Source organism: Larimichthys crocea, chromosome XII (assembly GCF_000972845.2).
Source record: "Larimichthys crocea isolate SSNF chromosome XII, L_crocea_2.0, whole genome shotgun sequence".
NCBI lineage: Eukaryota > Metazoa > Chordata > Actinopteri > Sciaenidae > Larimichthys > Larimichthys crocea.
In genome coordinates this window covers 9,321,416-9,347,407 of record NC_040022.1, presented here as the reverse complement: position 1 = coordinate 9,347,407, position 25,992 = coordinate 9,321,416, and the positions used below count along the sequence as shown (strand labels likewise).

The 25,992-nt window shown below is 41.2% G+C and overlaps 1 protein-coding gene across 3 annotated transcripts; it reads left to right on the top strand.

The window, feature by feature from the left end:
* The first annotated feature begins 847 nt into the window (after positions 1-847).
* On the top strand, positions 848-25,179 carry dock6 (dedicator of cytokinesis 6). Of its 3 annotated transcripts, XM_010730507.3 has the most exons (50): positions 848-1,087; positions 2,988-3,075; positions 4,046-4,224; positions 4,404-4,472; positions 4,604-4,730; positions 5,381-5,593; positions 6,236-6,321; positions 6,437-6,503; positions 6,726-6,875; positions 7,046-7,126; positions 7,334-7,490; positions 7,634-7,764; positions 8,277-8,370; positions 8,469-8,631; positions 11,219-11,336; positions 11,675-11,745; positions 11,857-11,995; positions 12,114-12,215; positions 12,313-12,399; positions 12,834-13,065; positions 13,444-13,608; positions 13,734-13,906; positions 14,627-14,728; positions 15,081-15,167; positions 15,784-15,879; positions 15,987-16,127; positions 16,410-16,523; positions 16,625-16,795; positions 16,896-17,035; positions 17,199-17,368; positions 17,492-17,643; positions 17,936-18,118; positions 18,378-18,504; positions 18,797-18,881; positions 19,053-19,149; positions 19,253-19,387; positions 19,652-19,804; positions 19,908-20,066; positions 20,161-20,261; positions 20,347-20,539; positions 20,718-20,861; positions 20,996-21,127; positions 21,237-21,251; positions 21,751-21,876; positions 21,965-22,054; positions 22,160-22,396; positions 22,496-22,639; positions 22,811-22,917; positions 23,011-23,184; positions 23,883-25,179. In XM_010730507.3, the coding sequence occupies exons 1-50, from the start codon at positions 1,038-1,040 to the stop codon at positions 23,923-23,925; spliced, it is 6,360 nt and encodes a 2,119-aa protein (XP_010728809.3). In that variant the 5' UTR covers positions 848-1,037; the 3' UTR covers positions 23,926-25,179. The 3 variants fall into 3 exon arrangements, with proteins under 3 accessions (XP_010728809.3, XP_010728811.3, XP_010728810.3); XM_010730509.3 differs by lacking the exon at positions 14,627-14,728; XM_010730508.3 differs by lacking the exon at positions 15,081-15,167.
* Positions 25,180-25,992: the final 813 nt, after the last annotated feature.

Genomic DNA, 25,992 nt, shown 5'->3' with positions numbered 1-25,992 from the left:
CTAGACAGAAATGAAAGCAGTGAAACCCTAAACTGAGGTGGATATGCGCAGGTCGATCTAAACCGGTCAGGTGAGATTTCTGCGTGAACAGACGGTGGATGGTACAAGCTGGCGAAAGTAGTGGGGCCGGAAGTGTATACACAACAAATACAGCGCTGTGCTATTAAAATTCAATAATATTCTCATTTGAATTTAATAAATCTGAAAGAAATTTGAAGATGGCGGCTACAGACTACTTTATCTCCTTACTGCGTATTTTTTTATACATAATTAATAAGAAAGCTTAGTTGTTTACACGTGCAGCAGTGACAGACTACTAGCAGTAATGACTGTGACAGGTTTCGTTTGGTCTTAGGATAAACAAAGGAAGATGGTGCATTGAAAAGAAGTGAGAACTGAAAATGAAATGTTTTCAATATTCAAAAAAATTCCAAAACAAAATTTTATTATTCAGTGCGCATATACGTGTACAAAATGCTGGATGTCTTTTATCCTGTGAGTGTCAAAGAACATTTTTAATTACTTACTAACAAACTATTTATTGTCATGCATATGTATTCATGCGTATGTGGATTTTCACTAAATAAAAAAGTGAATGTTGAGTGTTAATTATTATACAAAAAAGTCATGTCATCATATCCTGTATTGCTCTTTCATAGTAGCATTATATCTACTCTTTACTGAACCTCCTAAGTCCTTCTTGTTCTGTTATTATGGCCATGTCATACAGACTACTTTATCTCCTTACTGCGTATGACTCAACAGATAAGTTGTCATGAAACGTTTTATTTTGAAGTGTACCGGATGTGGTGCATGTTTCACGGCTGACTTGACACTAACGGTTGCCGTTCGGCTCCCAACCGCCAGGAGGAACAGGGAGGGATCCGTGCCCGGTCCCAGCGTGGAGGAGGAAGCGGTCTGAGGGAGTCCGCATCCCCACGCACAAGACGGGACATAGGAGGAGGAGGAGAAGGAGGAGGAGGAGGAGTACTACTTTCAGTTTGACTTCGAAGAACTTCTTTACATGGGGACACACAATGACATCTACAGCGAGCGAAAGGAGGGCGTTTGCTCATAAAATCAACCGGTGAGACCGAAACAGAAGTTACCGTTGAACAGTTGTGCCGCTCGCTGTGCGTGAGAGTGACCTGCTGCTGCTGCCGGACAGGCGGCGTACACATAGCCAGTATGCTAGGGTTTGTAAGGTATCGCTGGCAATAAACCAGTCAATACAAGCACAACTGTGTGTTACTTACAATTAAACCAGTGCGTGTTGAAACAGTTTGTGCTCTTCTAAATAACCTCTGACTCTTTGGAGAGTTTAATATCTTGTTCTGTACGTGTTATCGTAGCATCGTACGGTCATTGAGCTACTTGGGCCGATTATATGACTGTGATATGACATTTAGGAGTGTTAAAGTGTAGGAAAAATGCTTTTACACACGTTATTAATCAATATGTTTTGTTCCTGTGTCGTGTGAACGGCTCGCAGCACTATTGTAGCAACCTGTTCCCACATGTTGTAAACTGGTTTTGCCTCTTCATAAAGAGGTGTAAGTGCTGCATTGATTGGAAATCCAGCATGTCTCATTATACCAAATACATCAGGGTGATCAGAGAGATGTGATGTAAAGGCATCTGTCAGCTGGCTCTTTGATTAACATGCTTTAACAATGTGGAAGTATTTGCTGCCTCTCTGTTTATGAATGGGGCTCCCTTTAAATCTTGATTTTGTCCAAGGTCTTCACTGTTAATTGCCTGTTTAATCAAGAAACAGCTTAGTCTGCTTCTCCTGAAGCCTGTGAGAAAGCAAGCACTTATTCTGCAAGTCAATGTTTTCTCACCCCACTGCTGAAATCATCATTACTATAAACACCAGACCTACTTCCATCATAAGAGGGACTTGTTTTATTTTAAATAGTGTATTGCATTATTGGTAAAGAATAACATATCCTGCAGATATATTAGCTTTATGGAACACTCTCTGCAATCACCGCATTTCCCAAGTCCTCTCTGTCCTCTCCTCAGTGGGACACAGACCATTGTTTTGTGCCGGATGCAGGAAAGGGTGGGAAGGGGTGTTCTGGTTATTGCCCTTGCTGTCGATAGCTTTCCTTTTTCCTGTTTTAAAATGAGGTGTACAGAGCTGCAGAGAGTGTTTCCATCATATTTTAATGATATAGCTCTCATAGATTTTAAACATGCAAAAAAAAAAGCTGATTCCAAAAGAGGCTATGTCATCAGCAGCAAGCTAAAAATCTACATCTTGGAAATGGTAGTAGAGGTCTTTTATTTTCTCTCTCTGCCTTTCAGTCCATGTGTATTGATGGAGTAAAGGCATGTAATCATGAGGACCATGGTTTGGGAAATGTTAAAGCCTTTGCAGCTGTGTATATGAGAGAAACAGACATTTTGCGGTTCTAGAGCAGCAGCTGCTTGCTGTCTCTGTGCAAGGATTGTTTTTCTTTTTCTTGCTTTGTCTCTCTTTAAGCCTCCCATTTGCCGTTAGTCCATAAAGGCCAGGGACGGAGTTCTGGCTCTGTGCCTGCTCCCTGGAGCCAGCTCGTCACCTCTCTGTGAGATCCGCTCGAGTCCCTATTCAGAACAGCTGCTGGTCTTCAGCATCACTAGTAGTACCAGAAGCTCTGTGAAAACTCTGTGATAGGAAGAGGGTTTTGTAGGTCTCTCTGAAACTTGACACTTCCCCAACAGAGTTTAACATGGAAGCTGAAATACTAAAGAATTTTAAAATGGCTTCGTTTATGCAGATTTCTGTAGTATTGTAAGTTCATTCAGTTTGGCCCTAATTTCTTTGGAAGTGGGTTTAGTTCTTGGATTCTTACTTCATAAATGGATATATCTTGTCCATCAAATCATGTTATATTTTATTTTTAACACAATGGTATTTTTACAGCTATACCTATAGATTTGTGCTTTATTGTTTGTTTGACTAGCTGACAAACCTTTTAAATCTTTCTTTTACTCAGGACGGTAGCTGCAGAGGTCAGAAAACAAGTGACCAGAGACTATGGCTCTCCTCAGATGAACAAGAAACGAGGAAGCGCACACCACCCTGTGAGTCACCCTATGTATAAACTGCTGAGTTTCAGGCCGACAGGCTTAAAACTCCCGTTTAAGTCAAGTCAGAAGCTGATGGGTGTAACTTTATGAATCAGGTTTAAATTCAAATGCAAGGAATGCATGTGAGTGTAGTGTAAGTTAATGTTGACAGCAGGTGTGAGTAGAGGTGATTTTTGAAACGTGATATTCCTGCTCACCTTTGTTGTTTCTGCATGGTCGCTAACCCAAAATAAACTGAGGGGTAGTTATATAATATGCTGTGTTTTCTCAACTGTCTGTTGTCATATTACAAGTTAAGGTTGGCGTTTTTTAATTAGTCCAACAGAAATGTACTAATACTCTATGGTGTCCGCTGTAAACCAGAAACCTCTGAGAAACCAGACTGAGGTTGTGAAACAGAGACTCTGTGAAGTCTAGAGGTGAAAGCAAATGAGACAAGCAAAAATGTTTTTTAGGTTAAATTTGCCAATACAGTGTTTTTTATACATAATTAATAAGAAAGCTTAGTTGTTTACACGTGCAGCAGTGACAGACTACTAGCAGTAATGACTGTGACAGGTTTCGTTTGGTCTAAGGATAAACAAAGGAAGATGGTGCATTGAAAAGAAGTGAGAACTGAAAATGAAATGTTTTCAGCATTCAAAAAAATTCCAAAACAAAATTTTATTTTTCAGTGTGCATATACGTGTACAATATGCTGGATGTTTTTCATCCCGTGAGTGTCAAAGAACATTTTTAATTACTTACTGACAAACTATTTATTGTGATGCATATGTATTCATGCGTATGTGGATTTTCACTAAATAAAAAAGGTGAATGTTGAGTGTTAATTATTATACAACATATCCTGTATTGCTCTATCATAGTAGCATTATATCTACTCTTTACTGAACCTTCCTTCTGGTTCTGTTATTATGGCCATGTCATATTTATTGGTACATAATACTCTACTGTGTATTGACAGTTGCCCCTGACAGAAGTGGTTGAGCCGGTGGACTTTGAGGAGTATGTGAGCAGTCATGCTCCTGGGGTGGAGCCTGGCCCCCTCAGACAGCTAATGGAGTTTCCCCAGGATGACCTGGAGCTCCTCCACTTGGACAAAGAGTGCATTACACTGGAGCCCCCACTGCCTGAGGAGGAGGAGTGAGTCCAACTACTAATGGCTGACACAACCCTCATACTGTAACACACACATTAATATTACTGTAATGGAGGACAAGCATCAATATAGACAGGAACAAAGCCTTTGTCTCTGTGACACTGACTGAACACACTTAATAAAAGCATGCTTTGATCAATTATTAATGTGTTTTTCTATGTAGCTCACTGGATCCCAGAGTGAGAGATGCCTTGGCAGTCTACACGGATGACTGGCTCGTCATTCAAAGAAAGTAAGTGGTGCTACCAGATGAGTTAGCCAACCGTACATGTTTAATCTATTGTTTAATAATGTGCAGCACTTTACCCTGTTCCCTGTTGACATGATTGACACTTACATTATTACTGTTTTTCACCCGTGGAGATATCAACGCTACAGCACCACATACAGCCCTCACAACTCTGAGCGACAGAGGGAGAGGCAGCGAGGACTGGTCAAACAGACCTTTGAACTGGATGAGGCAGCTGCTGCTGAGCGCCAGGACGACCAGGTAGCTGATGATGATGTTCAAAGGACTCCTTATCTTAAACACTGCGTGACCATCCAGTCAATTTAGGTTCATTTTACAAATATTATTGATTACCTGTATACACAGTGGCGCCAGGTATAAAAGTTTAGTACCTTTATCATGATGTGATATGTGAACAAAGAGACGGAGAGAATAGCCAGCATGGCTTGTTTCATTAGGATGGGGTCGGCACTATGAGCTGTGTTCCGCTCACCTAGTTGATAATCAGGAGAATGACTAATGCATACATTTTTTTTTTATTTATAACCTTATTTAACCGGATAAAAAACCCATTGAGATCAAGACCTCTTTCACAAGGGTGACCTGGCCAAGAAAGGCAGCGGCACACGTCATAGTGGTAAAAAAAACAGACAAACAACAGTAACACACAGTTATAGATACATTACCAATTTAAAAGCATAGGCACTGTTCAAAAGATTAATGGATCTACCTTGTCTATTATCCATTACACAGTGTCCATATGAGTCATATTAAATAGTAATAAGGTAATGGGATCTGTAGCATATTGTTCTAAAACATCTGCAGTGAGCTCTTAAAGGTGGTATCTTTGCCTGGAAGAGAAAAAAAAAACCCATGATCTCACCTCTCCGTCTCACTCGTGTGTGCTACAGGATGACGCAAAGCGGCGGTCAGTCAGCCTCGATGAGACTCCCCGGGGGAGCTGGGCCTCCAGTATCTTTGACCTGAAGAACTCCTCCCCAGACGCTCTCCTGCCGTCTGTGCTGGAACGTACAGCTGCGGAGGACATGGACCGCCGCAATACTGAGGCGCGCCTTCAGGGGCGTCACAGTGACCTGCTGGGCCTTTACCCTCCCCCTGATGAAGTTCGTATTAAACCATCATGTGTTTGTGCTTCTGCTGTGGAATGTTAGTGACAAACCTGTGAAAAGTTTCACTCGATCACAGTTTGGTAAACTTAGTTAATGTATGTATCTCTGTGACTTTTTGGTCTTGGCTAATGTCAATAGAGATTACTGCTCATTATTGTTCACTCACCAAAGGTCTTAAGTGCATTTGAATGGCGATGCATTCAATTACTAATGCATCAACAATTGAATCCCCCACCCTTCATCAGACCGATATCTAAGCTTAACAAAGTAGAGAGCTCCATGTATGGAAAGCCAAATGTCATCAGCAGAGAATTTAAATGAGTTTACAGCCACATAGATTCGTTGCAGCTTAATCCAAGAGATCACTGCTTAAAACAGCAACCAGCAGTAACAGTTGCTGGTGAATGTAATTGCCTTTTGTTAAGCTCAGAGTGACATTATTGGATTTTCCTGTAAACCAAATGTGCATAATGTCCAAACCGAGAGCTCTTTGCTTTTCTTCTCTCCATCTTCTCCTTTTCGCACCCGATCCCTCTTTCTTTATATCTGTGTACACGCTGTTGCTACGTTGCCATGACATCTGTGTAAATGTTATGCCTGTGTGTTTTGTACATGGCTTTTGTTTCTGTGTGACAGGATGAAGCAGTAGAGAGATGCTCTGCCATTGAAGTGCCCAAAGAACACTGTGGCCAGAGGATCATGGTCAAGTGTCTGTCTCTGAAGTAAGTAACATTTAGAATAGCTGACATCTACAGTATGTCTTTGTACTCTGATATATTTTTAGAACTATTCGTGATATTCCCTGTATTTGACAACTGTACATTTTATGTTTTGCAGGTTTGAAATAGAAATTGAGCCGATATTTGGAACGCTTGCCCTGTATGACGTCAAGGAAAAGAAAAAGGTATTCTTTTGTTCCCGTAGATGACTTTCACTCTGTAAAACCACTTACGTAATGCTGAGCTCATGCTTAACTAATCAAATTTCCCTTGTCTCAAAAAGGTCTAAGTGGTCTTGCGGTTTAGAGTGAAAACTGAATTAAAATCCCTTGACGCACATTTCCATTATCATCTTTCCTTCCCCTCCCTCTGATATTTCCCACTTATCTCAATTTTCCTTCCAACAGATCTCTGAGAATTTCTACTTCGACCTGAACTCGGATCAGATGAAAGGGCTGCTTAAACCTCATACACCTCACATTGCCATTTCCACACTGGCCCGGTCTGCTATTTTTTCCATCACATACCCTTCTGCAGATATCTTCTTGGTCATTAAGGTACTGAAAGAACACACATTTACACAGAAGAATCTGACTTAAATTTAATGCCATGCAATAATTATCTCTTACTGGCTCATACAGAAGTTCACTTGCAATTTTTATTTGGCATGTGATTAAAAAACTGTGTGTGCTTTTAATGTGTGGATAATAGTGTGCATGTATTTCAGCTTGAGAAAGTCCTTCAGCAAGGAGACATTGGAGAATGCTGTGAACCCTACATGGTTATGAAAGAGTCAGATTCCTCCAAGGTAATGGAGCCAGAAATGTGTTTTAAACTGTTGCAATTCTCAGGGACTGCAGCCAGAATGCACGTGGGACACTTACTGTCTAATCACGAGCATTACTCAATACTGTCTGAGTAGCTGCAATATTTACTGTCCTCTTTGGCAGGCCAACTCTGTTGGCCACTGCAGATATTTTACGCCTTATCTTGTCTGCTCTTCATCCTGCTTCAGCATAAAGAGAAGCTGGAGAAACTGCGTCTGCAGGCAGAGCAGTCATGTAATCGTCTTGGCCGTTTTCGCATGCCTTTTGCCTGGACGGCCATTCACCTTCTCAACATTGTCAGCAGTGTGGGAGGTCTGGATCGGTCTGACCCTGACTCTGACTCTGGTACTGCTGACTTCGAACACGTCCTCAATTTCATACAGTGCCACACAAGCCTGTACAAAGAGCATTTGAACTATTTACAGTGACAAAGGTAACATTCATGCCTGTGCCTCTCTGATATTATATGATTTTTTTCTTCCCACCAGAGCGAAAAGGTCACGGAACATGGAATGAAAGAAAGAAAAAGGGGTTTGAGCGGATGAGTGTAGGGGATGACATGTGTAATTTTGCCACTTTCCGTCCTGCAACATTGACTGTCACCAACTTCTTCAAACAGGTCAGACTCAGTCTAGTGGTAATGCTTATGACTCATTGAGTAGTTAATGTAGATGATGATGTAATGTGGCCAATTATTTATTTATTTATAAAAACATCAGTAAAAATCATTTTACTCATAAAGCTGAGTGTGGTCAATTTTAACAGCAAACAGTGAACTAGTAAAATTGTTCAGAGACAGACGAGCATTCAAACTACTTGTACCATTAACTTGGCAACAAGAATGAAACTGTGCAAAAGGCCTCATCTTTCACAATGTATTAACCCATGATGGACACCTGCCATCATAAACTGGTAAAATTGGTTATCAGGTTATTTTACTATAGAGAGTGAGAAAATAAACATTACAAAACATTACGTTACAATAGACTTTTTTAAAATTTCATTTTTCAACTTTGAATATTTTTTATAACATCGTAGTACTCTACTGTTGTTGCTCCATGATAACTATATGAAAATAAGATTTTTTGTAGTCCTAATACAAATTTTGCTTTTTTATTTGTATTCATGAAGGAGGGCGACAGACTGAGTGATGAGGATCTCTACAAGTTTTTGGCAGATATGCGCAGACCGTCCTCTGTACTGCGACGACTGAGGCCTGTCACAGGTTAACATCAAATGCCCACATAGTCAAGATATTAATACATTGACTTTGTCTGCATTCATCTATAACTGCTGTGTATCTGTGACTTATTGTGTCCTCAGCCCAGCTGAAGATTGACATCTCTCCAGCTCCGGACTCTCCTCATTACTGTCTGTCACCAGAGCTGCTTCACGTGAAGCCTTACCCGGACCTGCGTGTTCGCCCGACCAAAGATGTGCTAGAGTTCCCTGCTCGCTATGTATACACACCGCACACCACCTACAGGTGCGTGCTCACATACGTTCAACCCTTCGTTGTGTGTATGGCTTACTGTGTTTGTTTGGATATTGATTTGGAGATTTTAACTTTAGTCTGCCGTTTCAAGCTAAGAGGACAGCAGGTTCATTTCAAACCGAAACATTTTTATTGATTTTCTTTCATGAAATACAAAAATAAGTTTTTATCTTTGAGTTTTTTTATGTATGTACTTAAAATAACAAACTATACTGTATGAGTAAAATAATAATTTAATAACTTTATTTGAACACTCTTTAAAAATAAAGGTTTACAAAGTACATCAAAGTCAAGACAAAAAATGGAATAAAAATTCACCTGAGGAATAGAGGATAGCCGCAACGACGTGGACATAATCACAAGAGTCCTAATAAAATAAACATGAAAGGGAGTGCAGTGACATGATAGAGTTCAGATTTGGATAGACTTGTCGCATTAAGATCGGTGTAGACTGGGAGATCTCAGTGGTGAATCTTAAAATGACTGTGTCATTGCTTCACTCTGGAAGAAGAAAATAAATGGTCAAATTATTGAAATAAAAACATGAAATGTTCCAAACATTCAAACGTGTTTGGACAGGTGACTTACCGTCTCCTGCAGTCTTGAGAGCTGCTCATCCTGAGCCACAATGTTCTCTTTTTGGTACTGGATCAAATCCCGTAAACCTTTCAAGACATCAGAGAGTTCTTCTGCTCTCCCCTGAAAACAGGAATAAAATTAAAGTGACATTTTATTATATGACAGTAATCAGTGACTGGTATTCAGATATGTTAAGTTGCCTAGTACTCTGAATACCTGCAGCTCTTTGATGCTGGTTGGTACAGAGTTGTTGATATACATCTCCAACATCTTCACTTTTGTATTCAGCTCCACATCTTCCTGTTCCATGCTGGCCAGCCAGTCTTTAGTCATCTTGGTCTGAGCGTGTTCCTTGGCCATCTGGGCCTGTCAAAGGAGCATCTGCACATATTATCCTCTTCCCCCAACAACTATCCCCGTGCAGCTGGCAGCTGTCTGCCTCACAGTGTAACATGCAGCTTTCTAATGTCACTCTCACTCTCATGGATAAAATGTATCCATAGATATTAAGAATATTAAAGAATCATATGGTGATTGTGAAGTTTTACAAAGAGTGAGATGAGACTTAAGAGTTAATGTAGACATAGTATATTCATTGTTCTGTTGTTTAACATTTTTGCAAATGATCAAAGAGCTGCTTTGTTATGTCTGTTTAGCTCTTTTTTCTGTTGAGATCAGTGGAACACAAAGGTTTAATCTGATTTTAGATAATGGACAGACTGGCTATATCTCCCTGTGCTTTGAATGCTGTGCCTTTTTAGATCTGCAGTTTGATTGTAATTTTGTGTTTTCTTACCTGTAGCCACTGTATCACTTGTTTTATCTGTTTCTCCACCTCTGCAGCCTGCTCAGTCTCCCTCCCCAGATATTGTAGAGTCCCCTCATGGCTCTTCAAGGCCCGGCTGACTTTAGCTATCTTTGCATCAGTGGTTTCATAAACATCTTTAAGGGATTCGCTGAACTGTATGACACCAAACATGAGCACGTTGACTTCTTCCTGCGGCGCGGCCTTGTATTCCGTCATGCCGGTCTTCCTGATCGGACTTGCATGGACTGCTCTTAAACCCCCGGCCAAACAAAGCAGACACAGGGCCCAGATCATCTTCATAATATTGGCTACTTAAAAATTCTGTCTAAGTCTGTTTCACTCAGTTGTTAAAAAAGTTTATTTCTTTCCTAGTAATTTGGTCAATAAGGAAAAGCTTTTGATGTTTTAAGTAAGGAAAAAAAGGTTGTAAAACACCAATTTGTCTGTCACAGCTGCAGAGATGTTAGCATCATCAGAATATCCAGTGGATGATAAATGTGAAGGGTGGTCAGTGCACCTTATATTGGATATGTACATGCAATACCATGGTAAAACATTAGCCCAACTGTGGTTCGATCAGAGGTCTTGCCCATTTGCCCATGACCTTCGTCTCACTGACATTGCCTTGAAGTTTAACCCCTGAGATACTAATTTTGTCATTTAGGTCACAAAAACATGTAACATACATAACAACAACAGTCTGATACAGAAAATGTATGAGCCATATCACAATCTCACAATATCATTTTGAAGATACGTGATTTTGTGGCACGTCCTTGACAAGTGGATAAAATCAGCTGTTTCCAAGTATAAACAAATGTTACCTTTTAATGTTTGCCTTGGATAGAAGTTAAGGTGACTTTCAGCATGCAAATCCAATACTGGGTCACACTCTTTCCATGTGCACACATGAAACACTCTGACTCTTTCTTTTCTAAGAATAATAATATTGTATACTTTTGTAGGTTGACAGGAATGATGTGTGTGATATTGTTGACAAATGTTGAGAACATAACAAGCTGGAGCCGGGTTGTGAAACTGCCTCCCTAGGACCAGTTTAATATGATTCTGATTGTGATTTAAATACAATTAACCAACAAACAATGGTTCTTTATGTTTTTCTTGGCTTTAATCCGTCTTTTTGATCTTTTTCTCTTTCTCATTCTCTGTGTTACATCATTTTGCCTTCAGGAATTTGCTCTATGTTTACCCACAAAGTCTGAACTTCAGCAGTCGTCAGGGCTCAGTGAGGAACATTGCTGTGAAAGTTCAGTTCATGGCAGGGGAGGACCCCAGTCAAGCTTTGCCGGTGAGTCACATGATGTGATTGCGGCGTTTCCAAGAAAATGAAATCCAGTCACAAAGAACAGCTTGAGGCAGTGAAATACTATACAGTATGATGTATTCTTGGTAAAGTGAACATCTTCAGATTGGGCTCTGCACAGAGAGAAGGAAAGTTTAGTTACATTTAGTGAGCTACAGCAAAGTGTTTGTGTTATGACTCATTTATTTTTGTTATTGAATATCAAATGTTGGGGCACACCAGTGGCAAGTCAGATTAAGTAAGAGCAGGTTCAAATTGTGGTTGCAAAGTGAATGAAGTATTGTTGAAAATATACTGACAGTGAAACTCTGCTGTTGGACCAGGTCATCTTTGGGAAGTCAAGCTGTGCTGAGTTCATGAATGAGGCGTACAGTCCTATCATCTACCACAACAAGTAAGGCTCAAACACCTGTTAACCCTAACAGACCCTCCACTGGAGTCTGTCCAACATTTTCTTTTTTCACGGTGTCCTCCTTAAACATTGCGTTTAACTCTTGCTCAAAAGGTCTCCTGAGTTCTATGAGGAGATGAAGATGAAGATTCCCGCCAATCTAACAGACAACCACCATCTGCTGTTCACCTTCTACCACATCAGCTGCCAGCCCAAACAGAACACTCCTCTGGAGAGCCCTGTGGGCTACACTGTGAGTACGCTTCTTCAGCTTTCCCACGTTTAATACTCCCACCCACACATTTATTTGTTTGTTCCTTCTGTTGTCTTGCCATCGGTGAGAGATCATGTGCGTGTCTCTCTGCCTGCAGTGGATCCCTCTGATGCAGCATGGCCGACTACGCACTGGCTCCTTCAGTTTGCCCGTCTCGGTGGAAAAGCCTCCACCTAGCTACTCTGTGCTCACCCCTGACGTGAGTGTGTTTAAAGAGTTACTGTAACTGCCTGCTATTACCTACTCCTTTGTGATTTGACTGAGTGTTTAATGAGTTGGATGTCACTCTGTGGCAGGTTCAGCTCCCAGGCATGAAGTGGGTGGATAATCACAAAGGAGTGTTCAATGTCGAGGTGACAGCGGCCTCCTCGGTTCACACTCAGGTACACAAATATCCTTTTCACATTATAGTTTCTGCCTTTCCATATGACCCTTTCACCCACCTTTGTAAGAAGCCCAATTGGACTTTGGTTAATGTTACTGAGGGGGTTTCTGAAGTTGTTCATCCATAGTTTTCATCTATTGTAAATGTAAATGCCTGTAGTTTTTCTCTGGAAAGAAAAACTAACTGGAACATATTACAGGTAATTCAGATACAAACATTTTTGATTTGTCTTTTTTTTTATTATACCTTTTACCTACCTGTTTACTAGTGCATTACATGTCCATAGGTACTGATATCAGCAGTGTATGCATATAACCACAGATACCCTCACACATGTCTCACTAATTTTTAACCATATCAAAATCCTTGCTACTAAATTAAAATGCACCCAGTTCAAGTGATATTTAATATTGTTTGTGTTGGTAATTCTAGGACCCCCACCTGGATAAGTTCTTCACTCTAGTTTATGTTTTGGAAGAGTACTCCTTCCCCTTTCGCCTGAAGGACGTCATCATTACTGAAGCAAACATGGAGGGCGAGCTGAAGGCCAGTATGTCTGCACTGAGAGGAGCTCTGCTGGATACCTGTGTCAGGTTTCTGCACCAGCTGCTCAACAAGCTCATTCAGCTCATCGTGTACCCACCGGTCATTGCGGGGCAAATTGGTAAGTGAGTTCTTAAGGACAGATATTTGAGTTAAATGCTACTTCTGGAATTTTAAAGTACACTTTAAGGAGCATGCCATTCGTATAGTTTGAGCAGATAATGTGATGACTAATAATTACTGTTTACTGTATTTCATTATTTTCAATTTCATTGACACACAAGACAGGACATCAGAATTGCTAAGTGCTAATATAATACCTATTAAATAATACATCAAATTGTGCTATTGTTTTGGTTTGGACAAGCATTATTATTAAAGTCTACATGTAAAGTATAAATCATTTCAGTTTAAAATTAGTCTACAATTATGTGTTTTTGTCCATCCATAGTTTTAAGTTCTGCCTCTTGTTGCTCTCACTCACTTCATTTATCTACAGTGAACCTGGGCCGGACTGCCTTTGAAGCTATGGCTTTATTAGTCAACCAGATCCACAAAAATCTGGAAGGGAACCAGGACCAGCACGGCCGTAACAACCTGCTGGCGTCCTACATTCAGTACTGCTTCCGCCTGCCAACTGCTGAACCTGCAGTGCCACCAACAGGTGAGTCACGAGTCTGCTTTTGAGAAGCAGAGCCTTTCCCTTGACCACTGGCGGTCATTTGATTGGACTGGTGACTTGCTAATATCTCCCATGTGACATCACTATCCGTCTGTCTCCATGAGCAGCTGGCTCGCAGTCCTATGAGATGCCTGTGCAATACGCCACCTTATCGAGAGCAATGGGCCGCCCGAGCAGCCTGCACCTGTCCCGCTCCAAGAGTATCAGCAACTCCAACCCAGACCTGGCCAGCACACCCATTTCTCCTGACGAAGAGGTGCAGAGGATCATAGGGAGCAAGGTGAGTTGTGCCTATCTTTTGAAATGTGCTATTTTTATGAGAGCGATGCAACTATTGCTGTGGTTAGTGTGTGTGGAAGATTTCAGAAGTCATGACAGCAGTTAAATACTTTATATCCAGTTCTTTAAAATGATGCATCTTCTTGGTCATCTTTCTATGTGTTGTAAGAAATCTGCAATTTATCCAGTGTTATGGCTCTAACTTGTGTTCTCTGGGGTATTTGTTTTGATTTGCATATTTATTTCATTTGCAACTTGTCTTTTGCACTATTTTGTCAAGTATTTGTTTATATCGTTATACTGCTATGAGATCCCTGTTTTTATGGTACGACTTGTGCCATAGTCTGACTTTCTGTTTATCTGGTATCAGGCTGTAGTTTTGATGTAATGATAGTCTACACAGCAGATTCAATTAGCTCAGGTTAACTGAGACCCTCTCTGTGCTGACAGTTAATGATGCCGCTTATGTCAATGATGCAATTATGCTTTGTGCCTCTGTCCCTTGTGTTTTATATGGTACTTCCAGCCCTTCCTCTCCTGTGTTCTTTGCTGATTTAAGCTTAACTTTTTTTTACTCCTTGGTCCCCACTTTTGCTTCTTCCCAGTTTTATCCTTCAAATAATCTCTTGTGCGGTAATTACCTTCCCTTTACTCACTGTGGCCTTGCCTCTTGCCACACTGTGTGTTTGTGTGTGTGTGTGTCTATGGTGGCCTATGGCAGGGCATTGACCGCTCCCATTCCTGGGTAAACTCTGCTTATGCCCCTGGGGGCTCCAGATCTGTGATACGCCGGAACCCCAACTCCAGCTGTGAGCTCAAGCAGGTGCCAAATCCCTCCTCCTCACCTTCCTATCCTGAACCATCTCTGATCAACTCGTTTGGGTCATTTCCTACCTCAGTTCTCAGGGGTTGTATCTGCATCTGCTTCTGTATGCCTCTCAGTCTGCTAGCCTACTTCTAACACCTTCTCATCCACGACTACACCTCGTCTTTCACCACCGCCTAACAAACCATGTCCATTGTGAGATATCATCTCTGCCTGGCGCTCGTCTGATTTCTTACCAGTCTTACACTCATTGTAGATAGTTCTCTGGCCACCCATCCTTTTTCATTCACCCATTTTCACACCACTTTGTCCTCATTTCTGTGTTCACCTCACCGTCACTCCATGTCAGGCAAACGACCGCAGCTGCAATCGCATGTCTGCCTTCCTGGACAGCGTGGCCTTGTTTTCAGTTCCCACAAGGCAGATTGCTAAGAAGGTAAAACTGACACCTACTGTAAAAAAACAAAAGTGAAAGCGAGAAAAAAAAAGCAACATATTCAGAACCAACTAACACATTTTAATGTCCTAACATTTATCAACTTTCAGTGTCATTAACATTCATCACCATACATTTTAAAATTGTGATTTTGTTTAAGTTGGTGTGTGTGTGTGTGTGTGTTGATATACTGACATTTAATAGCGTCTGTAGTTTGTCTGAAGGTTTCAGGACTAAATCTGTGGCAGAGGTACTGATTAATGTGTTAAATTAATTTTTACTATTACTTCTGAACTTTAATCATAACTTTATAAATCATTGTAATTCATTAAAATAATTTTTTTATGGTCCAGTGTATAAGATTTAGGGGGCACTATTTACAGACAGAAATTGGGTGAGGCAAGAGGCCACTAAATTCTACACATTATATATATATTTTTTAATTATTATTTCAGGTTGTTTTACCTTAATTATGGACAGAATAACCATCAAACAATTGCACTCGCAAAGACAAACACACTCACACACACACATCACTTTAATCTTATGAGCTCATCTAGTTTATAAATGGTTTCCTTGTGTAAGCTTAAATTTTGCTCTGTTGGTTCATGTGTAGCTCCTCCATGAGGAGCTGGCATTGCAGTGGGTGGTCAGCACCAGCACAGTGAGGGAAGCAGCGCTGCAGCAGGCCTGGTTTTTCTTCCAGCTTATGGTGAGTATGCCTTTGTACATTTATATTGATTTACAAAAAAACACATCACAAGGCACACATACAACATTTTCATCATTTTTTTTCTTCTTATTTACCCTCTTCTCTAGACAAAGAGCATGGCACATCACTTATTCCTGACTTCCAAATTGGATGTTCCTAGACGCCAGCGTTTCCCGGACCGCTTTGTGGACGACATCGCTGCACTTGTGTGTGCCATCAGTGCAGACATAGCCGGTCGATATCACAAGGTACACAGCCAACAAAGCTACACTACAAGCAATTCAAGACAGTAATGCAGAAAGTCCATTTGTTTTCCGTGAACAATGTATTAACTAATAAAAGATGGCCAGAGGTGATAGTGGTTTTAAAGTTTTGTCCAATAGAAAGTTACCTCTTCTCTTACCCAGTGATCAGTATTGATTTCACAAATAACACAATGTACAGTGACCAGAAAGTCTTTTTTTTTCCCTTTGATGTGATATCTTCCCTTTTATCTAATCATATATACTCCCTTCACCCCCCTCTTACAGGATGTGGAGCTTGTGGAGAGGTTAAACAGCAGTCTGGCCTTCTTCCTGAATGAGCTGCTGTCTCTCATGGACCGGGGCTTTGTGTTCAACCTCATCCGCTCCTACTACAAACAGGTGCCTCATGCTCCCTTCCCCATTTTCCTTTAATATCAGACACTTTCCCAGTGGTCCCGTGTATATTTTAAAACTGCTTTTCCTGTCTCCGTGTAAAACAGATTGCCAACAAGCTTCACACAGCACAGAACCCCAGCTCTCTGAATGCCCTGAGGATGGACTTCACTCGTATCGTCTGCAGTCACGAGCACTATGTCACCCTCAATCTGCCATGCTCCACTCTCAGCCCTCCAGCCTCCCCTTCCCCCTCCACCTCCTCCACCACCTCACAGGTACTGAAGCAGGCTGGAATATACAAGATAACTGATGAATATATACATTTCATGTTCTTCTATCTCATCTTCACCCTTCTTTCTGCTGTTGTCTCGACAGAGTTCTGCGTTTTCCAGTATGGTGCAAGACCAGGGTGTAGCCACCATGTTTGAGCTCTCCGTCCCTTTTCGTCAGCAGCACTTCCTGTCTGGCCTACTGCTTACAGAGCTCTCTCTCATCCTTGATCCTGATGGTGAAGGGTAGGCTCTTGAAAGTTGCGTTTATATATAAGGATCAGGGTTGTCATTCAGTTTCCCCGTAATGATCACCAGAGATGTAACTTAAAAATGAAATGCAGTAGAGCATGAAGTGCATGCGCAGTGAGAAACCGTTTTACTGATACATATGTTTTTTCACCCACAGGGTTTTCTTCCTTCATAAAAAGGCCATTAGTGCTGTTCACTCTCTGCTGTGCAGCCATGATGCAGACCCTCGCTACACTGACCCTCAGGTCAGAGCGCACATCGCTCAGCTCTACCTGCCCCTCATCCCCATCGTCATGGAGACGTTGCATCAGCTCCACGACTTCTCTGGTCAGACACAACCCACTAATATTCTTAGAGCTATCCACTTCCTACGCATGTTTATTTAATTTGCAGAATGTTTTTATTTCTAGTGTTATTACACCTGAGAGTGCTTTTCATATTTCTTTGTAGACTCTTCGCCTGCTCGGGTCCGGCATGCCTCTGCCCACGCCGACGATGCTGACCCAGACAGCGGCAACACTATCAGTCAGTCTGTTGCCATGGCGATTGCCGGCTCCCCTTTGCCGCATGCCAAAGCCAACCCATTTGCACTGCCCACAGTGGTGAGTGATAGCGACAGGGGTCAGGCTGTACCCCCAGGCCCTACAGACTGACATGTCACAGATTTGTGTGGGAGGCTGCTGTCTCAGTTTTGACAGACAATCACTCTGCCCTTTCTGTAACTCTACATAACAACATTTCCGTGTTGATCTTCTGTTCTGGAGTACAACTCCTCCTCTTAGCCTGTAGGTGGCTCACTGTTCTTTTTCCTTTTTAGAACTCTCTGTAAACAGCCATTTTGTACTGAAGCATATTAAAAGACTGCCACTGAGTTTGTGTGTTTGTCTTCACCAGGCTGGGCGCCAATCCAGCTCTCTGTCTGCCGAATGCAGCAGGACTCTGCTGGTGTGTTTCCTGTGGGTGCTGAAGAATGCAGATGCAGCTCTCCTGGAGCGCTGGGTGTCTGATTTGTCAGTACTGCAAATCAACCGCTTGCTGGATCTGCTGCATCTCTGTGTCTCCTGCTTTGAATATAAGGTACAATAAGCAGGCGCTTACAGTCAAAAGTGTTGAGTCAAACAATTTACAGATGCTTAATTTGAACAGATATTACAGATATTAGTTGTTGTCTTGATTATCAGTAGTGCAGCATGCTGTATTTTTATAATGCGTTTTATAATGTTTGAGTATCTAATGTCCATGTTACTTTTGCTCCCTATCATTTCTTTTTTACAAACTTGTTTTTCCCTGATTGATATTGTTTGTCTCCGCCTGTGATGGTCGATTGTTGTTGTAGGGGAAGAAGGCTCTGGAGAGGATCAACAGCCTGACGTTCAAAAAGTCTCAGGACATGAAGGCCCGACTAGAGGAGGCCATACTGGGCACCATTGGGGCTCGTCAGGAGATGGTTCGGCGTTGCAGAGGTAGCATTAGAGCACAGTGAACAGGGTTTTTGTGAGGTGTTACAGGTCAAAATGGCATGAAGTAGTAGTGTAAACACTGGTCTTAACAATGATACTTTATGATACCATTAAGGTTCCATTTTAGTGCAGCAGTGACTTTCCCGTGAGCCAACATGCACAACAACAGCACACTGACTCTATTTGACATGAATTTAACAGAACTTTAATTAGTGTCATTGGTAACGCCTGTGTTTACTCCACTATTTCACGTCAAAATGTTTTCATGGAAACTGTAATTTGTTTACTTTTCCAGAAAGGAGTCCCTACGGCAGCCAGGAGAACGTTAGGTGGAGGAAGAACGTCACTCACTGGAGACAAAATGCAGACAGAGTTGACAAGTATGTTCTTCACATTCATTACATCAGTGCCAGCTGAAAGTGGTCTATGTCTGTGCATACTGTACTACTGAAAAATGATGATAGATTTCAGAATTAGAATTTATATCATGAACATGGTGTAATATGCTGTCTCTTCATTTTACGGTGCTTAAATGTGATGCTGTCCTACAGGACTAAAGCTGAGATGGAGCAGGAGTCTGTGGTGGATGGAAACTTGGCTACTGAGGCCTCTCTGATAGTACTGGACACACTGGAGATTGTAGTGAAGGTAAAGTGATGGAGAAAAAAAAAGCCTTTTACATTCACACACAGTATTATGCATTTATTGTATTATTACCTTTCTGTAATTTGTTGTGTGTGTCCTCTGTCAGACTGTGGTGGCATCAGAGCTAAAGGAAAGTGTTCTGGGTGGAGTACTGAGAGTCCTCCTACATAGCATGGCAGGCAACCAGAGCGCCCTCTTCCTGCAGCACTGCTTCACTACACAAAGGGCTCTGGTATTTAAGGTACTTTTGTGAAATGTCTCAATGAACTGTGCTGTTGGTTTATTAGTATCTTTTACAGTCTAGTATTAATGAAGCTTAAAATATTGTCACACTAACACTGTTCACATGTAATTCTTCTCCCTTCCATGTGTATAATTTAATTATTGTAGTTGCTCTGTGTTTTATAATTGTACAAGGAACTTAAATTTTAAAGACACAAATAGTAAATCACACTTTATGTTTGTGTAAGAAATATACAAAGTGAGAGTCTGTTTGTATATGTAGTTCCCAGAGATGCTGTTTGAAGAGGACACAGAGCTTTGTGCAGACTTGTGCCTACGTCTCTTGCGTCACTGCAGCAGTAGTGTTGGTTCTGTCAGAAGTCACGCCTCCGCCTCTCTTTACCTGCTCATGAGGCAGAACTTTGAGATTGGAAATGTAAGTTGAGATATCTTTGGATTGTAGGTCATTTGCATTTTGATGTGTACTATTTGAAGAATAGATTCATGAGTCACAGGCTCTAATTTTGCCCTTGCACCAGAACTTTGCTCGAGTAAAGATGCAGGTGACCATGTCCCTGTCATCACTGGTGGGAACATCTCAAAACTTTAATGAGGAGCATCTTCGTCACTCACTTAAGACCATCCTGACATACGCTGAAGAGGATCTGGAGCTGCGCGATACACCCTTCCCAGAGCAGGTATGTAACAATCTCTGTACAAGATCTCATGTGGAGCTGCTAGAATGATATACAAGGCTTCAGTATGTCCTGTGATGCATTTTTGAAACTGCAGGTCCAGGATCTGGTGTTCAACCTTCACATGATTCTTACCGACACTGTTAAGATGAAAGAACATCAACAGGATCCAGAGATGCTCATTGACCTCATGTACAGGTACTATGGTGCACATCAATAATGCCTGAATACGACAATAAAATATCACAACTCAGATCTCTGATATTTACTTTCTTTTTTGCAGGATTGCAAAGGGATACCAGAACTCTCCTGACCTGCGTCTGACGTGGCTCCAGAACATGGCAGGAAAACACTGTGAGAGAGGGAACCATGCTGAAGCTGCACATTGTCTGGTCCACAGCGCAGCACTGGTGGCAGAATACCTCAACATGCTGGAGGATTGCCGCTACCTGCCAATTGGTTGTGTCACATTCCAGGTCAGTGCACACTGTTTAATTTGATGACTCATTGTATTTACAATCAATTTATATGAGCAGCGGAACGAAGTAGGAGGTGGGCCTAAAAACTGGAGCACCACAACTGCAGCCCATAAATGTTGAAACGAGCAAATATAAAGATTTTATGTTTCTTCTGACTTCTCTTGTTTTCCCTCAGAATATTTCATCCAACGTATTGGAGGAGTCAGCCGTATCTGATGACGTCCTGTCTCCAGAGGAGGAGGGGATTTGTGCTGGGAAATACTTCAGTGAGTCTGGCCTTGTAGGCCTCCTGGAGCAAGCAGCTGCCTCTTTTAACATGGTACGACTCACATTCTCCAACCACATGGTGACAGACTGCATGTTAACACAGCACAAGGTTACCACGGCTGAAGGAGTGTTATGTGATCGGATGGTATGTGTAAAACTGCCTTTCCATTTTGCTGTAACCCCAAGGCTGCCATGTACGAGGCCATAAATGAAGTGTACAAGATTCTGCTGCCCATCCACGAAGCCAACAGAGACTTCAAAAAGCTGGCTACTGTCCATGGGAAGCTGCAGGACGCCTTCAACAAAGTCTACAACCAAGTGAGTTGACAGTTTGATCCTGCAATCACCAGAAATTAACTTTATCCTGGATTCCTCCTTATTTTCATCTTTCTTTTTTTTCTTTTCTTTTTTTGTACACCGTTTCTAGAGTTCAGGATGGGAGGTAAGATGTTCATTTGTTCATTTCATATTATATATTCATATATTACATTGAAGGTTAAAGTAATACAAAAATTCCTTGTTTTCTCCCCCCCCTACTGATTGTTCTCATCTCCCCTCCTGTGTGAATGGCACGTGACTGGTGAGTGTTACAACATTTGCTTTCACACTTTGACATAATTTAGTTAAACTGCAAACTGTTACAAAACTGTTGCCATCTCAGTCTAAATATATATTCCCCCTTTGTTCTTCAATAGTTGCCCTTCTCTTACAAAATGTTCTGCTATCTGATTTAAAGTGAAGTTATTAGACAAACTGTACATTCAATAGAGGCAATTGATGGACTTGCAGCTTCACTACATTTGTGCTATTTCTCTCACTGTTGCTCTGTTTTCCTATTTAAATTCATCTAGGCTGCCAAAAAGCTTTGAATATACATGAATATAGGTCACAACATAACTTTGAAGCCTCTTTTCTCTTTTCTTCCCATCTTCAGTGTTTAGAGAATGTTTGGGACCTACTTCCGTGTTGGTTTCTATGGCTCCCGCTTTGGAGACCTGGATGAACAGGAGTTTGTCTACAAAGAGCCATCAATCACCAAATTAGCCGAGATCTCTCACAGACTTGAGGCATGTTAACTGCCCATGATACTAATAAAGGTGTCCTTTGTGATTTATGAGAAACATTTTTCTAAAGTTGAATCTCTTTGGTGCGTAGGAGTTCTACTCAGAGAGATTTGGGGACGATGTGGTTGAAATTATTAAGGACTCAAACCCAGTGGATAAAAATAAACTGGATCCCAACAAGGTAACAACATCTACACATACAGCATGTGACTACTATTATATCAGATATAATAAGATTTAAGATTTTTCTAACTGTAATTGTACTGGTGACTGTTGCTTGTTTCAGGCCTACCTCCAGATCACCTACGTTGAACCATTCTTCGACACATACGAGCTAAAGGAAAGAATCACCTACTTTGACAAGAACTACAACCTGCGTACCTTCATGTACTGTACTCCCTTTACTCTGGACGGCCGGGCCCATGGTGACCTGAATGAGCAGTACAAACGCAAAACCATCCTCACAACATCTCATGCCTTCCCTTACATCAAGACGCGAATCAATGTTATCCACAAGGAGGAGGTGGGTGTTGGTTCTGGCGGGATTTTTTGTCAGTTGTTGTATGAATGTGTTGTAAGAGGGAGAAAAGTATTTCTATTTCTGTTGTCTTTGGTTATCCAGATCATTCTCGTCCCCATGGAGGTGGCCATTGAGGACATGCAGAAGAAAACTCAGGAGCTCGCCTTCGCCACGACCCAAGACCCAGCAGACTCCAAGATGCTGCAGATGGTGCTGCAGGGCTGTGTGGGCACCACTGTGAACCAGGTGCCTGTTGAGATAACTGATGATGTATAACCATTATGCTTTGAAAATGTCAAAAGCCCACATCTCCATGGAATATAAATCCCATGCAAATGGGGTTGAAAGTCTGGGTCAGTATATAAAGTAGCGACAGACATTCCTTAGCAGATATGTAACAGTTTCTCCCCCTCACAGGGCCCCCTTGAGGTGGCGCAGGTCTTTCTCTCCGACATTCCTGATGATCCAAAGCTGTTTCGCCATCACAACAAACTGCGGCTTTGCTTTAAAGACTTCACTAAGAGGTGATGACACACTCCACGACTGAGACACAGACTGCTGTGTAACTAATAAACAAATCCCAAATCCCTGTGTATTCTCTGCGCTTTTCCGTGCAGGTGTGAGGACGCCCTGAGGAAGAATAAAGCCCTGATTGGACCAGATCAGAAGGAGTACCACAGAGAGCTAGAGAGGAACTACAATAAGCTGAAAGAAGCTCTGGGTCCTCTCATCAACCGCAAGATCCCCCAGCTATACAGAACCCTGCCAGCTCAGACTACACAAACACAACGGTAACCTGAGACATTAAACACACACATACACACACACACACACGCCTACGCACAGAAACACACAAAATGAGCTCATGCTGTTTCTCCAATACCACCAAACCAATTCAGGAGCTGTAGGAACTGTAGATCATAGTTACATACAGTCTGTGTTTGTTACACAACATTCAGTGGCATTTTTCAAAGCTTTTACGTTAATTTATAAAAGAAAGTTGGAGCAGCTCATGGGTTGTGGTGTTGTAGCCTGACTATGGAAACTATCACCATATGTTTTTTTTGTTGTTTTCATCTACTTTTGGCATCAGCTCAGTTTTTATGTGAGGGTCTGCTGGTTCATAATCAAAGACAGAGCTACAGTCAACGGCACCTGCCAGAGAGTTATGCTTGAATGCTGAGGACAAATATATTTTTCAAGTCAATCTGCCAAATTTATTAAACTCAATGTAAATAGTTGTTCTGTGAAAAGAGCATTGGCACTGAATGAGATGATGAGGTTCTTACTCTTTGAAAGCAGATACACTTTCAAAGTCATGTAGGCTTTCACAGCTCTCACAGTAACTCTTTCACTCCCTGCGTCAGATCTTATATCTAAAATAAATTTCGAATAAACAAACAACCTCAATTTTTTTTTCGAAACACTCTTTTCAGCAAAATAAACTAAAACACTTGAAGTAAAACATCATTTTGCTTTTCTCTCGCAGGAATTCCTACAGTAGGTCCAGTCTCCGCAGAGTCGACTGTTGAGGCACAGCAAACTGGATAACAACACAGAAAAACAAGCTTTAGAAATTAGCCACATCTCATCCCGTCTGCTGTTCCCCCTTCCCCCATTGTATTGCTCACCAACTGTCACAAGCACACACACATACACCGTCCTCCTTCTCGTCTCACTCGTCATTTTACCCACCCAACCCCCTGGCCACCTACTCATGCCCTAACCCCCCACCACCACCCACACACTCACTTGTCACCTCTTTCCCTGCTGAAGCATCTCCCCCGTCACCACGGCTCTCACACCTCTGTTGGAAAAAACGTCGGCTGTTTATACTGGAAGGTTATCTGCACTGTAAACATCATCGTTTAGAGCAAGGCTCTGACGTGTTAGTGTTTTAAACCAAGCTTTCAAAAGTAGTCTCCTCAGAAATGTCTCTGAGATGGTTTTAACTTAACTTTTTACAGGCTGCCAAACACGTTTTGTATCCAAATCGTTCAACGTTATTTCTGTTTTTCTTTTGTTTCTAAGATTTTCTTTCGAAGAGGCTGTAGTTTGTTTTGTATTGTGGCCTCATTTAATTTGTAACTATGCCTGGTAGTAGCCACTGCCAGCCTTGGTTATTAAATAGTCCCAGGGAGTTTTCTTTTGTTATCAACAGACCAAATAACTGACATTCCTTCCTCAAGTTGTCACATTTATCTGCCTATCTCTCATTATATAAATTTATCATAGAGTCGATGTGGAATCTGAGCTCAGGCCTCTGTCCTAGTCTAGCAGGAGTGAACGGAAATAGCAGTCTAAAAAGGAAATGGATTGTTGCAGAGGGAAAGGCAGGTTGGGATGTTTAATGTGTTTTTAAACTGTGAAATTCTCTTGTCATGCACTGCAGTCGCATTCGATTTTTATCACAGAAGCACTGCTGTCAGCCAGGCTTTCACCCACACAAATATGCTTAAACTGTGACATTTACTCTCACCCTGCAGTACAGTCTGAACACAGAATACATTTTGCCTTTGACTGTATTTGAATTGCTGTTAAAAAGCACTCCACGTGTCTTGTGTGTGTCTAACACTTTTATATTCATTGTAGCTATTTCCAACTACTGTATCTATTGTATTGCACTATTGTAAACAAACTGCAGCACATAACACTGTAACTACTAAAATATCTGAGCTTTTGTTAATTTACAAGGCTGGAAACTGTTTTTTTACCAATTAGATGAACATTTTTTTTATTTATTTACAGTCTTTTTTACTGCCTTCTATTAAATTTCTCTTCCTACATCTCTGCTCAGCTTTTTTTGTGGGGCTACAGAGCTGAAGAATAGACACGAGTCGAGTAATATATTTTAATGTTTTTTTTTTACATGCAGCAGCACAAACTAAGAACAAGTAAATTAAATGGATACCAATCAAAACAGACTATTACAACAACACATACTATCCCAAAAATAAAAGGTGCTTTACATACTGTGAATAAAACCATATCAGTTTAAGCAATGACACCCCGATGATTCTCCCTCCAGGTCTTTCAAAATGCATTTAATAGCATTCAAAGAGTTTCATAACATTCTGTGAAAATATAACAAACACTATCTGCTGTCCTCATTTACCAACTCATTTATCTTCACCTGACACAGTAGAGTCAGTCCATGTCATTTTATGCTACTAATCTAAGCAAAAACACACATGGATATACTATATCAGCGTACATAGATAGATACACATATTTTTTAAAATATTTAATTCTGGTCTGGTAAATCTATCTTACTTTAACTAGGCACACCTGGTTTAGCTGTAGTTTGAAAGTTCAGAAAGCAATTTCACTAAATAGTTCACCTACTGTAGCTTTTGATAGACATTAAATCACAAGATCACATTACTTCCTGCACTCACGCAGGCCTGCGGGGTTCTCTAAAGTTTATCTTACATGCTTAAAATGTGAGGCAAAGATAAATTTGATCCACATGTCTTATTAACGTTCCTTTTCTTTACCATTAGTTTAATTTCCTGTAGCAATAGGCCGATCCACATTATAGCCAGCAATGTTTGTCTAATTTACCAGAACAAAGGGCCCCATGTTTATAATCAGGTATT